The 14,165-nt window shown below is 40.1% G+C and overlaps 1 protein-coding gene across 1 annotated transcript in view; it reads right to left on the bottom strand.

Moving 5' to 3' along the window:
* The window catches only part of tlcd1 (TLC domain containing 1), a 44,230-nt gene that overhangs the window by 20,827 nt on the left and 9,238 nt on the right, over positions 1-14,165 (bottom strand). Inside the window, exons 2-3 of the mRNA XM_072589780.1 lie at positions 10,187-10,269; positions 636-718 (exon numbers count right to left, since the gene is read on the bottom strand). Of these exons, the coding sequence (XP_072445881.1) occupies positions 636-718; positions 10,187-10,269 (166 nt within the window). The remainder of the gene's footprint in view (positions 1-635; positions 719-10,186; positions 10,270-14,165) is intronic.

Raw genomic sequence — 14,165 nt, 5'->3', positions numbered from 1 at the left:
AGCAAACAGTGAAGGTGGCTTTTTTTTTGGCAGCATTGAAACACTGAAGTAAACAACACACACTCATGAATCTCTCTGCTGGATTATTATTATAATTCCCAGATTCCCCCTTCATATCATGAAGTTAATAAAAGGAAGGAAAAAAAACTGAGTGAAGAAGAGAGGGACACCAGTGTTTTGTTGTTAGGAGTAGTGTACAGACAGAAATTATTAAACTGGGCAGGAAAAGATTGAACACCAAGGAGAGGTAACGCAGGAAGACAAAAGAGACAGAAATCATGTTGTTGGATGAGATGCTAAAATAAAGGCTTGAAATATTTTGTGCAGCACATTCCCTGATTTTGGATGTGTGTTTTTGGCAGGCATGGCTCCCCACTGACAGCGTGACTCATAAAATTAGCCCCTGTGTTGCAACAGTAGATAATACTGTCAGTTGCTATAACAACTGATGCTTTCTCAATATGGAGCATGTGTGCACAAGGGAGAAATAGTTAACGCAGAATAAAATCTAGTATTACAACTCTCACAGAACCGATCTACTTTTCCAGCATAAAATTTATACTTTTTTGAAGTAAATTAACTTAAAAGCTGATCTGAATTGCTGGGTTAGTATTGAAGCTGCACAATATAATTACCAACATATGGTGTAACAGGAACTCCCATGATGCTTTAGACTGGCCATTCATGATGATATCAGCCACATCTTGGACAAAATAGCCTGAAAAGAACAATTCACAATTATTATATAAAAGTGACAAAGGACTAGAGCTGTATAATGTACTTACTAAAATTGGTAGAACACAATGTAACTGAATGGTTCAAGAAAACAGATGCATAAACATGTTTCCCACCCACTTATTTAGTAAGTAGATTCATCAGCTGATGTGAAATCAGAAGACCAGGAAGCTTCAGGCTTGAACCTGCACTGATTTAATAGCTGTTTAGGGTGGAGTGCAGTTTGTTACAGCTGGGCTTGGTATTCTTAACAGGGGGAACGATGGGGCTGCTGACATAGTTGGGTTTGCCATTCCTTATAGCTCTCTGGTGACATTGCTGGGAGGCGACAACAGTGAAAGCCACGTTGAATTAGGTTTTCAGTGACCACTGGCCGGTATGGGAGGAACTGCCATTGTGCAAGATTTACAGTCTTCAAGAAAAATAAAGTTGGAAGCACTCAAATGAGAGAAGAAAGCCCCACCAAACTCCAGTTACATAAACAGCTGAAACCTTCCCAGTTTACTTAATGCACATACATTTTAATTATGCACTTAGCATGGGCTGTTCCATGATTTATATTTGAACCAGAATTATAGGACTTGCATTTGATTGGTACATCACTATCATGTCCAGAGGGAGTTCAACAAGTGATTTCTTGTTTGAAGTGTAGACTTGATTTTTTTTTTAAAAAAAGGAGAAAGTGAGGACTGCAGATGCTGGAGAATCAGAGTCAAAATGTGTGGTGCTGGAAAATTACAGCAGGTCAGACAACAGGAGAGTCGACATTTCGGGCACAAGCCCTGAATCATTTTTTCAGCCAAACATGGTAGCCATTGTGAACGCTGCAAAGATGCCAAAAAAGCAAAACAGGTACATGATTCTGTTTTTGATTGTGTGTGTTGAAGGAGGTTTTCTAAAGCATCAAGAAAACTCTAAGCTCTTTTTGGAAAAGTACTAAGGCATCTCTTGCATCTGATTAATTGACTACATTTCCTCAGTTTAAGTTTTCCACCCAAAGCACCATTTTCAGTTAATGCAGCCATCCTTCAATATTCCAACAAATTGTTAGCCAGAGCTTCCTCTATGCCATTAAGGTGTGCTAACACGCAGTAATCTGTTGTGTAGTGGAATAAACAGGCTACACACAAAAAAAATATCAGAGGCAGGAACAGTGCATGTGGCTAAAGCAGGACAGGAATGCGAATGTTGAGTATTGTGCCATGACAGCATAGAAACTGATTGTGATAACTCCAACAGTTAAACAAGCTGTTCACACTAACTACAGCAGAAAATGGTAAGACACTGAAAGGAATTTTCAGGGAGTCTGGTGACATATTTCAAACACTCTCAAATAACAATTTATCAAGCGTGGTTTCTGAGAAACATGAACTTGGTGCATATTTGACTTTGTGAAATGTATCTGATATTATCATCAGTTTGCCGAGGTTAAGCTACGAATTCGAGCCAAATGCTGAAAACATGACTCACTGAAGATCAGTGGAAACAAAAATAATATTTTTTAAAATCCCCAAATTTTAAAAACAGCAGCAAATGGGAACACATCAAATGGGTATTTTGGCCTTTATTGATGAGTATTATATGACACAAAGATGCATACTAATCTTAAGTCTTCATTCATAACCTTGATCATTCAAAAGCTTCCTGTGGTGATTTTCAGCCACTGGGTTACTCTGGGTCAAACAACACTGTCTGTAAATTTATCTGCTTGGAGTATTTGGTCCAGACTCTGCAAAAATATCTTTGGGGTTATTGTGACTGCTGCACCTTACTTGGGAGAAACGTGGGTACCTCATTCTTTCTAGTTTAGAACTCCTAACTATTACGGATTGTCCAATGCTAGGAATCCCAATTTCCTTATCTCTTATTACTCAGTATGGTCCTGACTGTTCAATATGTTGCTTGGGTGCCTGGCTGACACTGTACTGCTGTAGGGTAGCATACGCCCCTGCTTTTAGTCTGGCCCTAATCTCCTGGTTGTCTTGAAATCTCTAATATCACTGTCCTGCTCACCTCCTTACAATCCCCTTTCACCTGCGACTTTGCTTTAAGGGATGCTTTGAACTAGGTCAGGATTGTTTTCCAAAAAACAGCAGTTTAATATGAATGACTTATGCACTGCTAATAATACTCAGGATGGAGTTAGATGTGGGTACCTCTTGCTATCGCTAATAGCTCTACTCAAAGTCATGCATCAAACTCGATGGCCTACATCTGCTCCTAAGCATTTTATGGTCTGAAAATTGGATGTCTTCTTCATCTGACAAATAAAGAGGGAGACCACATATTCTGAGTTGGACTGGCCAACAGCAAGGCTCAGTGAGCAGTTATTACTTTCTGAACACTTCAGATTACCAAGAGATCAATAACATCATCAAACAAACAATTTTGAAGAAAATAACTCTGGCTGAATATTTTCCAAATACACTGACTATAACCCTGGAAGATCCAGTAAACCATAAAATCACTATCTGATTCAGTTGTTCTTGCACAAAAAGCTTGTGAAAAGTATATTTACTACATTTCTATATATTTGCTGCATTCATTTTTCTATTCATTCATGGGCATATGGACATCACTGGCTGGTGCAGCATTTACTGCCCTTTTGTAATTGCCTTGAGAAGGGGATGATGAGCTGCCTTCTTGAATCACTTCAGTCCTTAGTGGGTGCAAACATTAGAGATGGTAAGGTGAACATTGGAAAGGTGTTCCCCCTTCTGGAACAGCCTTGAACAAGAGGTCATATATATCGAGTGAGAAGAGGTGGTTTAAAACTGCGATGAGGAGAAACTATTTCTCTCAGAGGGTTTTTAATCTGTAACATTCGCTGCCCCAGACAGCAATCAACAGATTCAAAAAAGAAGTAGATATGTTTCTGATAAAAAGCAAGATAAAGGGCAATGGGGAGCAGGCAGAAAAGTGGAGTTGAGCCCAGGATAAGATCAGCCATGATCATTTGAAATCACAGAGCGTGCTCCAAGGGTTGAATTGCCTATTCCTGCTCCTAATTCCTGTGTTCCTATACATTCACAGTACTGTTAGGGAGGGAATTCTAGAATTTGGACCCAATGACAATGAATGAATGGCGATATATTTCCAAATCAGGATGATGAGTAGCTTGGAGGGGAGCTTGCAGGTGATGTGTTCCCATGTATCTAATGCCCTTGTTCTAAGTAGTACAGAATGCACTTTTGGAAGGTGCTGCCAAAGAAGTCCTGGTGAGTTGTCCTGTAAAAATAGTTTGAAGGAACTTTTATATACTATCAAAGTAAAATCAGCTAATGTTGTTCCATGCCTTTGAGATGATTCATTATAATGGTCACATAATTACCACATTTCAATGAGTCTCTTTCCCACAAGACCAGTGTCACATTTGTTAAAAACTCTAACCTCTCAGCTCCCAACTCCATACAGGCTGCATTACCACCTTCCCAAGACCCACAAACTGTATGGTCCTGCCAGACACACAATTTCAGCCTATTCATCCTCAATGGAACCGATTTCTTTTATAGGTTCTCACCCGTCTAGTCTCTTTCCTTGTACTGTACGTCCACAACTCTTTCACCACTATCCACCACTTTATGGTGTCCTAGACTTAACTATTTCCTTTTCACCAGGGATGTTGCATTCTTTACACCTTTAACCCTCTACAGAATGTGCTAAGAGATTTCAATTTCATTTAAAGGGGCCACCCACTTAAGATTAAAATGAGAAGAATTATTTTCTCTCAGACAGTCCTGAGTCATTGGAACGCTCTTCGTCAGAAAACTGTGGAGACAATGTCAGTGAAACTTCTGAAATAGAGATCAATATGTTATTGACTAACAAGGGAGTCAAAGGTTACTGGGGGTAGATGGGAATGTGGAGTTGAGGCCATAATCAAATCAGCCACGATCTTATTGACATCAGGCTTGAAGGCCAAATGGACTGCTCCAGCTCCCAATTTGTACTTTCTTTGAATGGAGGAAGAACCACTGTCCAGCTACGATCATCTTATTCCACTGGATGAACTTATTCTCACATGGAACATTTTCTCCTCTAACTTCACTCACTTCCTTCAAGTAAAAGATGTTTCTTTGTGAATCTGCACATGTCCAGGCTGTAGCTGCCTCTCTATAGGAGAGGTGGAATGTTCTTTATTCACGTTTTGCTGGAGTCCCTCACTTCTCCTGATGCCTGGATGAGTGCATCGTGCTATTACTGCCCTTTCTCCAAACTGGAAAGTTTAATCCCATTTACTTCCAGTTTTCACTCTTTACTTGCCTTCACATGGTCTCTCTCAAATTCTTTCTTTCCCTTCCATGACTTTCCTCTTCCCATTTCTGGGGATAGACTATCCACCAAAATCCACTGAAAACTCACTGCCTGCCACAGTTATTTCTACTACACATCATCACACAATACTGCCCCACACCAAGTCCTGTTAGAATTCTGGCCTCTCAGTTTCTCTGCTGCGTCTGTTCTGACAGTACATCCTTACAAATCTGATCTGTCTTCCTCAACCAAGGTGACAGGGTCTTCAACTGTTTACATCCTGTTTTCCATACTTCTGTTCTCACCCTTTCCCTCATGAAAGCTCTTGTCCTTGCTGTCCATCCCATCAGCATCCGCCAAACAGATCATCTTCGGACTTTCCCTTCTGAAGGGACCCGATCCTTAGTGGAAGTTCAGTCCTAAACATGCCCTGTCCCTCACTCGGTACTGTCACATGAAAGTACAGGTGCTGCTACATTTAACTTAACTCTTCCCTTCTTGCCATTCAAAGGTCCTGAACACTCCTTCCCAGTGAAGCAGTGACTTGTTTGTATTTTTTTCATTTTCATATATTCTATTCACTCAATGGTGCAGTCTCCTATTCATTGGAGAAATGGGGCAATTACATTTTACAGTATCTCCATCCAGTTTGCCTTCAAAGCATGTCCTCAAATTGATTTTAGTTCTGTGTTCCACTCCTCCACTGACCCCTCTACCCTCACTCTCCAATACTGTTCCCATGGAGATCAAGGTAAGCTTGAGAAACAATATCTCATCTTGTGAATAGGCATTTCACGGCCTTCAGGAGGTTGTTGAGTTAAAAAAAACTGTTAAAAATATTAAGATAAAAATTCCAGATTACCACTATAAATGAATGAAGCGCCCTGTAAGTGAGATAATTGAAAAGTGACCTAATTATGTTGCCCAAAAGAGATATTTTGATTTTAAGTAAATTATTAAAGATGGATTCATAGGTTCATAGAGTCATACAGCACAGAAATGGACACTTTGGTCCAAACCAGTCCATTCCAGACATAATCCCAAACTAAACTAGTCCCAGCTGCCAGCTCCTGGTCCCTATCCCTCCAAACCTTTCCTGTTCATGTACTTATCCAATTGTATCTACAGCCATCACCTCCTCAGGAAGTTCATTCCATACGCAAACCATCTTCTGTGTAAAAAAATTTGCCTGTGTCTTTTTCAAATCTCTTTCCATTCACCTTAAAAAATACATCCCCTCGTCTTGAAATCCCCTATTCTAGGGAAAAAGAGGCCAACCTTAACCCTATCTACACCCCTCACTATTTTATAAACTTCTCAACCTCTTACACTCCAGTGAAAAAATTCCAGCATTTCATTATAATCATATTGTTAAAAACTATTATTGTATTATAAACTCTCCTCTGGAACAAATAAATGTTAAATTGTTCAGTGTAAATATAAAGGAATAACATCTGTAAAGTAATAACTATGTGTGTCATTATGACATGTTGTTACATTCTATACTCAAGCAGTTTTATAAAGTATGTACTTTCATCTGAAAACAGGCTGTTTGTGAAGCTGCAATTGCTTTGTTAATCACCTTTCCTCTCTCTTACTATTTTCATAACATGTCTTTGCATTAATTACTTATACCCAGAGAAATTGATCTTTTTATGTTTACTCAATCTTTCCTTCTTTTGTTTTAGTTCACTTTTGCTTTTCCCCCTTGGTGACCTATTTCCACAGAAAAAGTTTGTTAACGAAGTGTTTTTACGTTTTTCTCTCTTGCATGAAACAGAATTGCCTTACGAGTTAGAAAGAGCTGTGGGCGTTTTAACTCAGAACACCAGCATGGAGCGGCAGCGACGGGAAACGGCATTGTGCCAGAATGGAACTTATTGTGGACAGAAACACAGTTAACATTTCAGCTCAAATGACCCTTCGGCTGAACTCTTTTCTCAACTCTGATGAGAGATCATCAATCTTAAGCATGACCTGTTTCTCTCTGAAGATGCTGCCTGACCTCCTGTATACTTCCAGCAATTTCTGTTTGCACTTTAGATTTTCAGTGTCTGTAGTAACTTGTTTTTGTGTTGTTTTAAGTGCAGTGGGAGGTGGTCCTTTATAAAGGAAGAGCAAGGAGAACAGATGCTGTGATGGAGATCGACTGGAAGGAGTGGAAACAAACATGCTCCTGAGAAAGAACAGGAAGCAATTGATGCAGTAAAGGAGTATTCCCCTGACCTAGCAAGGAACGTAGGAACAAAAATCAATACTGACAGAGAGAGCAGCTAACCTTAGGAGAATTAGGATGAAATCTCCTGCAACTGCTTGGTCAATATGATAGAATAACATGTTTAGTGATAGATTGGGTGGTCCTAACACTCCCGTCTGTAACACAATCTTAGTGGGAACCATTTTAGCCTGCTCTTGTACTCTACAAACTTCCAAGAACAGATAGAAACAAAAGTGATAATTCTAATTCACTTTTATTTTAGAGAGCCACAAAGCCCACTGAGAGCTGAAGGATAATTTGGTTCGATATGGACTTGTCGCACGTGTCGGACATTTGGCCCCTTGAGCCTTCTCTGCCATTTAATAAGATCATGACTCTTTGTCATAAGCCCAAGGCTGCACTGAAACTGCTGCCTGATGATGCATGGTTATGGGGCTGTAAAGTAGGAATTCAATAGACAGTTCTGATAAAATTAAAAGCTATCACAGAAGCATATCTTGTTTCTCTTCAGATGTACTTCACACTTAACTGTACCTGCCACTGAATTAGCATTTGACTCAAAAATGTTGATCTTGAATTTCTAATAGTGTAGTAAATCTGTCGCAGAATGACGGACTGTGACAACCCATGAGCAGTAATTTCAAAGGGAAAGACTCTATCCACAGCATTACCTTTCCACCAACAAACAAGGCTTTATGCAATCATCCTACTATTATTTCTCAAAACTACTTTCAAAAGCAACAGTTTAAACCTAAAATTATTTTGTGATAGCAGGATAAATTTGTATTTGTATAATGACACATTAGTCATACATAATTAGGATGCGAAGGTCCCTCACGGTGAAAAAAATGGTTTAAATTTATTCTACTAATCAGAATATCAAAACCATGAAAAAAAAAGGATCTAAATGAAGCTGCAGGTCATCTGGCTAGCCCAAAAAATCAAGCTCCATGCAATGACTTCTGTTGCTATTTACAATATTTAATTCTCACTTAACATGTTTCAATATTTTCTGCTTTCAAATATTTATCATTTTCATGGTGAAAAGGTACATCTTTACATCAGCAGATCCCAGATCATCGGTTTGGTTTACACTGTGAATGGTTTTGTGGGCGTGAAAATAGGTTTCATGTTTTAAACCAGAAATGTCCTCCTTTTTTTTGTATTGGTTCTCTGGGTATGAGCAACATTAGCAAGGCTGAAATTTTTTGTTATGAATTAATGTTCTACATGCATTTCAAGATTCTTTGAGAGACATTGGAAAATCATGAACCAGAAAAGCGCTGGTTTAAAGTAAATCACTAAGACCAGAAACTTTCATGCATGATAAGGATTTTATAAAGGCCTTTAGATCAAAGTTCAAACTTGGAATAAGACAATTTATTAGATCCCATAATATCAGCAAAGAGCCATGATCTCAAGGTGTCAATGAAGCTTGGGGGTAAAGCAAGAATGTTGTACCTCCAATGTTCAAACCTATGACACCACCTCTTCACTACAGCAGTATTGAAAAGACTTGAAATAAAAGTTAAAATCTAATTCCCATGTAAGCCCATGCAATGGTTGTCACTGGCTTCAAGCAGTTCCCTGGCCATTATGTATTCTCCACTTGGTGATGTCTGGATGTCAGGCTGCCCACAGACCACTGTGCAGGATCCTCATCACCAAGGCTCATTTGTCTCTCTCAATCCCAGTCATTACTAATTGGTTGTGGCCAGGATTGCGCAGTTACTTCCAATGTCTGTCCTTGATTACATATACATTTTAAAATTAGAACCATAGAATCCCTAAAGTGTGGAAGCAGGCCATTCGGCCTTGGGTAACATGGGTCTGGGTGGGATGCTCTTCAGAGCATCGGTGGGGGCTGAATGGCCTGCTTCCTCATTGTAGGAATTCTATGACCTAGTCCACGCCGACTCTCTGAAGATCATCCCACCCAGACCCGACCCAACCACCTCCCCCCTCCACCCCCGTGCCGTATGCTATCCTTGTAATCCTGCATTTCCCATGGATAACCCACCCAGCTTAGATACTCCCCCTTACAGACAGGGGGAGAATATGCTACTCCACACAGACAGACACCAGAGGGTGCAATCGAACCTGGGTCCCTGGCACTGTGAGGCAGCAGTGCTAACAACCAAGTCACTGTGCTGTCCCATGTAGTTTCAATATGGTTTCTCCACAGACGTAAACAGCAATTTATTCCCAACCACTTCAGTTTAAGTCAAACTACATTAGTTCAGTTCTGCAAAATGCATCCAGCTGATTTTTTTTTAAAATAGCCTTTCTTGTGCTATTAATTCAGTTGGGAATCTGGAAATTAGCCTCCCTGTACTTTTTTTCCTGGCATTTATCCTAAGGATAAGAATGACTTTGTCCTGGCAGCAGAGTTACTGACTCAGGGTAAAATTTTGTTGAGGAGTCTGGAGCTGGGATAAGGTGGAATGGATAAAGGAGTGGAAACACCCAGTGAACCTCCCTAAAAACAAGTAGCTGTGAGATTCCAATTAAGATACTGCTAAAACTGGAAGATGTTTTTGAGAACCTTCTTGAAAATAAATTGAATAACATAGCTGCAGCACAGTTTTTGTTATTTGGCCGTGATTAGTTTCGGTATTTTCTGAATAATACCAAACTTATAAACTTGCTGCTTTCATAAAGAAATCTGTTTCCTTAACAGTACAACTGCAAGGCAACAGGTAGAATACTAACTTTGAGCAATATGTCAGCATAGGACTGGAAGTTTAATTAACTTTTTGACTCCACCATAACAGGAAAGTTTCAACAATAGTGAATTCCTAATTTAGTTGTGAAGTTATTTCACAATCACCATAGCATTAAAAAAAAGTCATAAGTTTGCTGGTTAGATCTGTTAGTGATGTACATTGCAGTCTCAAGCTTTGAACAAGCAACAAACTTTGGATGAAATCTACTATTTTTCATACTGTGCACAACATTCTATATGATTGACATTCTTACCCGTGGAAACACAGATCAGCAAGTATGAAAAGGAACTGTGGAACGTTAATAATTCAGTTAACATTTCAGGAGAGTTGTATACGCTGCAAAAGAGGGGGAAAAAAAAAGACATGTTACACTGTTGAATTTTGTTTTACAGAAACCAAGTTTGCTATTGCAGGGCTGCAAAATTGATAAAGCAACTTGACTGCACTGCTTAGTGACTACACCTTCTGTAGTAACAACCAGTGATATTTACGACAAGACAATTTTCTTTTGTAAACTCATGCTTCATAAATAATTACTTTCAAGCACTTTTCCATTTCTTTCATGTAACTTGCTTTTGCAATGTGGACTATGCTGAACAAGCAGTATTTACGGAGGGACTGGAATCACATGCAAGCCCAAACAGGCAGAAATGGCAGGTTTCCTGATCGATGTTAGTGAATGAGTTTGATTTTTAATGACAGTCTGACAGTATTCACAGCTATTATCTTATACAAAATAACAACATTTATGAAATGAACTGGCTGTTGTGGAGATCTGAACTCAATGTTGGCAGTAGTTAGTTCACTACTATACTATCTTTTTTGTAGCAAATCATAAGTCCTTTCTCAGCACACAGTAGCCAAAGCTTATCGGTTTCTGTTTCTCTGCATCATTTTTCCTCGATGTTGACTATACAGTCTGGAGACTCCATGTAAAACTCATTCACACACTGCAGTGTTATTTTACACATACTTTATGTAAACTGCATGCTCCTCTTTCTAATTTTATTTCGGCAATCATGTTCCTGCAAATCCAAATTAGGTCAAGTTCTAATTCTCTATGTACATCCAGATAATTACAAGATTTTTCACTGTACTTGTGCACTCTCACACCCTGGCATACCGACATACAAACTGGAAACAAAAGTAGGCCAGTTGGCCATTCAAGCTGCTCGATCTTTCACTAAGCTCACTGTTGATACGTTTGCATTCCAAGTTCCATACTCCCATTTGACCCCAATAACGTCTGGTTCCCTTGCCCAACAAGAATCTATCTACAGCCATCTTAAAAGTATTCAGTGTTCCCATCCCCCACTGGCATGTAATGCAGAGTTCCAAAGGAACACAACTCAAGAGGAAAATAACAACCCTCATTTTGGACCCTCCCACAAGTATAGCCATCCTTTCCACTTCTACTTTGTCAAGATCATTCAGGACGTTATAGAATTTAATTAAATCACACCTCGCCCATCTACACTTTAGCAAAATAAAGCCCAGTTTTTCTTCACTCTAGACTTTCTCTCTTCATTTACTGTATTGTAAAATGAATGTATTACAGATCTTTGTGAAAAAAATATTATTGGAAGAGAAAGCAACGAAGTCTTGTGAATCCAATCTTGGCACATGGAAGAAGTGGGGATGATTCAAAAATCTGCCCTTTTTTTTGAAGGAAGGCAGTTACAAATTCATCAGTGTCAGATTTCTGTTGGGCAAGGGAATCAGAAGTTGTTGGGGTTAAATAGAAACATGGAACTTGGAATGCAAACATATTATTTGAGTACAATAAAGTCACTAAAAAGCAAAACAAAGCTCTGGATTTGTTTCCAGAAAGATAAAAGGTGAAAAGCAGAGATGTTCTGTTGAACATGCATTTGGGCAGCACAGTGGCACAGTGGTTAGCACTGCTGCCTCACAGCGCCAGAGACCCAGGTTCAATTCCCGCCTCAGGCGACTCTCTGTGTGGATTAGATTAGATTAGACTTACAGTGTGGAAACAGGCCCTTCGGCCCAACAAGTCCACACCGACCCGCCGAAGCGCAGCCCACCCATTCCCCTACATTTACCCCTTACCTAACACTACGGGCAATTTAGCATGGCCAATTCACCTAACCCTGCACATCTTTGGACTGTGGGAGGAAACCGGAGCACCCGGAAGAAACCCACGCAGACACGGGGAGAACGTGCAAACTCCACACAGTCAGTCGCCTGAGGCGGGAACTGAACCCGGGTCTCTGACGCTGTGAGGCAGCAGTGCTAACCACTGTGCCACCGTGTCTGTGTGGGTTTTCTCCGGGTGCTCCAGTTTCCTCCCACACTCCAAAGATGTGCAGGTCAGGTGAATTGGCCATGATAAATTGCCCGTAGTGTTAGGTAAGGGGTAGATGTAGGGGTATGGATGGGTTGCGCTTCGGCGGGGCGATGTGCACTTGTTGGGCCGAAGGGCCTGTTTCCACACTGTAAGTAATCTAATCTAATCTAAACATTGGTTAGCCCACAGCTGGAGTACTGTGATTAATTCTACTCTCCATATTATACAAAAAGAAGAAAGTGCAAAAATTATTTATTTAAACAATACCAGGACTGAGAGTTGACACCTACCAGGAAAGGGTGAACAGGATGGAAGCCTTTTCATGAGAGAAGGGGAGAATAAAAGATAAATCTGATAGACTATTTCAAGATTATTGAAGAGCTTTATAGGGCAGAGGTAAAAAAGATGGGGGCAGGACCAGGACAATGGCAATAAGGTGGTCTCTAATAAAATGAGCAGGAAATTTAAGAGGAACGTGTTTTATGCAGAGAGGTTTTAGAATGTAGAACTCGCCATCAGAGGAATTAGTTGACGTGGCCATCATAGCTCTGTTTTAAGGAGAAGCTAGATAAGGACAGAAGTAAGAAAGGTGTAGAGGGATCCCTTGATGAGATTAGATTAAGGTTGTTGAGAGAAGGCTGGTGTGGATCACAAGAACAAGAACAGACCTTTAGGATTTCAAGGACTGCTGCTATGCTGCATCTCAATAAATGTGAACTTCATCTCAGGGTGAAATCTACAGATGGATAAGTAATTGGCTGAAAGGTCAAATTGAAGATACTTGTTAGTGGAGGAAAGTGATGAGTGGCATGTCCTAGGAATTGATATTGCTGCTTCTTGTTCAAAGTTTTAGTTCAAATTGCTTGGATTTTGAGATGACACCAAATTTGAGACAGCAAAGTTGAACCTGAGGAAGCAAACAAGGAATGACAAAGTGAATTGGTCTACATACATAACCGGAGCAGGTAAAATTTAATATAGACAAACTTAAAGTAATGTATCTTGGTAGAAAAGCAAGTGATATATGGTCCCAAAGAAGCTAAGTGTCATTATTGAGAGATACAGGGAGATCAATCTTCTTAGAACTCAACCTGTCCAGTCTGGAACAACATCAACAATCTAAATATTGTGTCATACAGGTCAAAATACAAACTAAAAATAAATTGTTGGAGACACTCAGCAAATTTGGCAGTATCTGTCGAGAGAAACAGTTCACATTTGAGTCCAAAAAAATTCCTCTTCAGAACTGAAGAGACAGGTAGAAAAGTGGGTTACACAGGTGGTTTACTGTGGGAAAAGGTGGAATTGATCAAATGGAACAGAAGGAATGGTCAGGGGAAAGTTAAAGGCCAAAAGAGGTTAGAGATCACAGGTGCCACAGTACAAAAGGCAAAGGGAGTGGTAATGGTTGCAGAGAAGAGAGATAGGTCAGAATATAGGTCATCTTGCTGAAAGCAAAATCACAAATCCAGAGATTTGGCAGTGGGTTGACTCCACAAGGTTAAAAACTGCCTCAACAGAAAAGGAGCTGCTTCGGAGCACTAAAGCAAGCTTAGGACAAACACGCGATCGTGGGTGAAAATGGCAAGTGACAAGAAAGTCAGGGTCATACCTGTGGACTGAGTGGAGGTGTTCCACAAATCAGTATTTGGTCTCCTTACTGTAGTGAAGACAGTATAATAAGCAGTGAAAAAAGTAGACTAGACTGAAAGACACACACGCAAACTGCTGCAAAGGAGTGTTTGGACCTTGGAAAGTGAGGACAGGGAAGGTGAAAGGGCAAGTATTATACCTCCTGCAATCGCATGGGAAGGTGCTAGGAGACAATCGAAGAGTGGACCAGCATGTCACAGAAGGAATCATCCTTTCAAAGTGTTGACAGGGAGGGGAAGGGATGATGTTTTTGATGGTGGCATCATGCCAT

The sequence above is a fragment of the Chiloscyllium punctatum genome, chromosome 19 (assembly GCF_047496795.1).
Source record: "Chiloscyllium punctatum isolate Juve2018m chromosome 19, sChiPun1.3, whole genome shotgun sequence".
NCBI classification, from domain to species: domain Eukaryota; kingdom Metazoa; phylum Chordata; class Chondrichthyes; order Orectolobiformes; family Hemiscylliidae; genus Chiloscyllium; species Chiloscyllium punctatum.
This window is presented reverse-complemented; position numbering and strand designations above follow the sequence as displayed.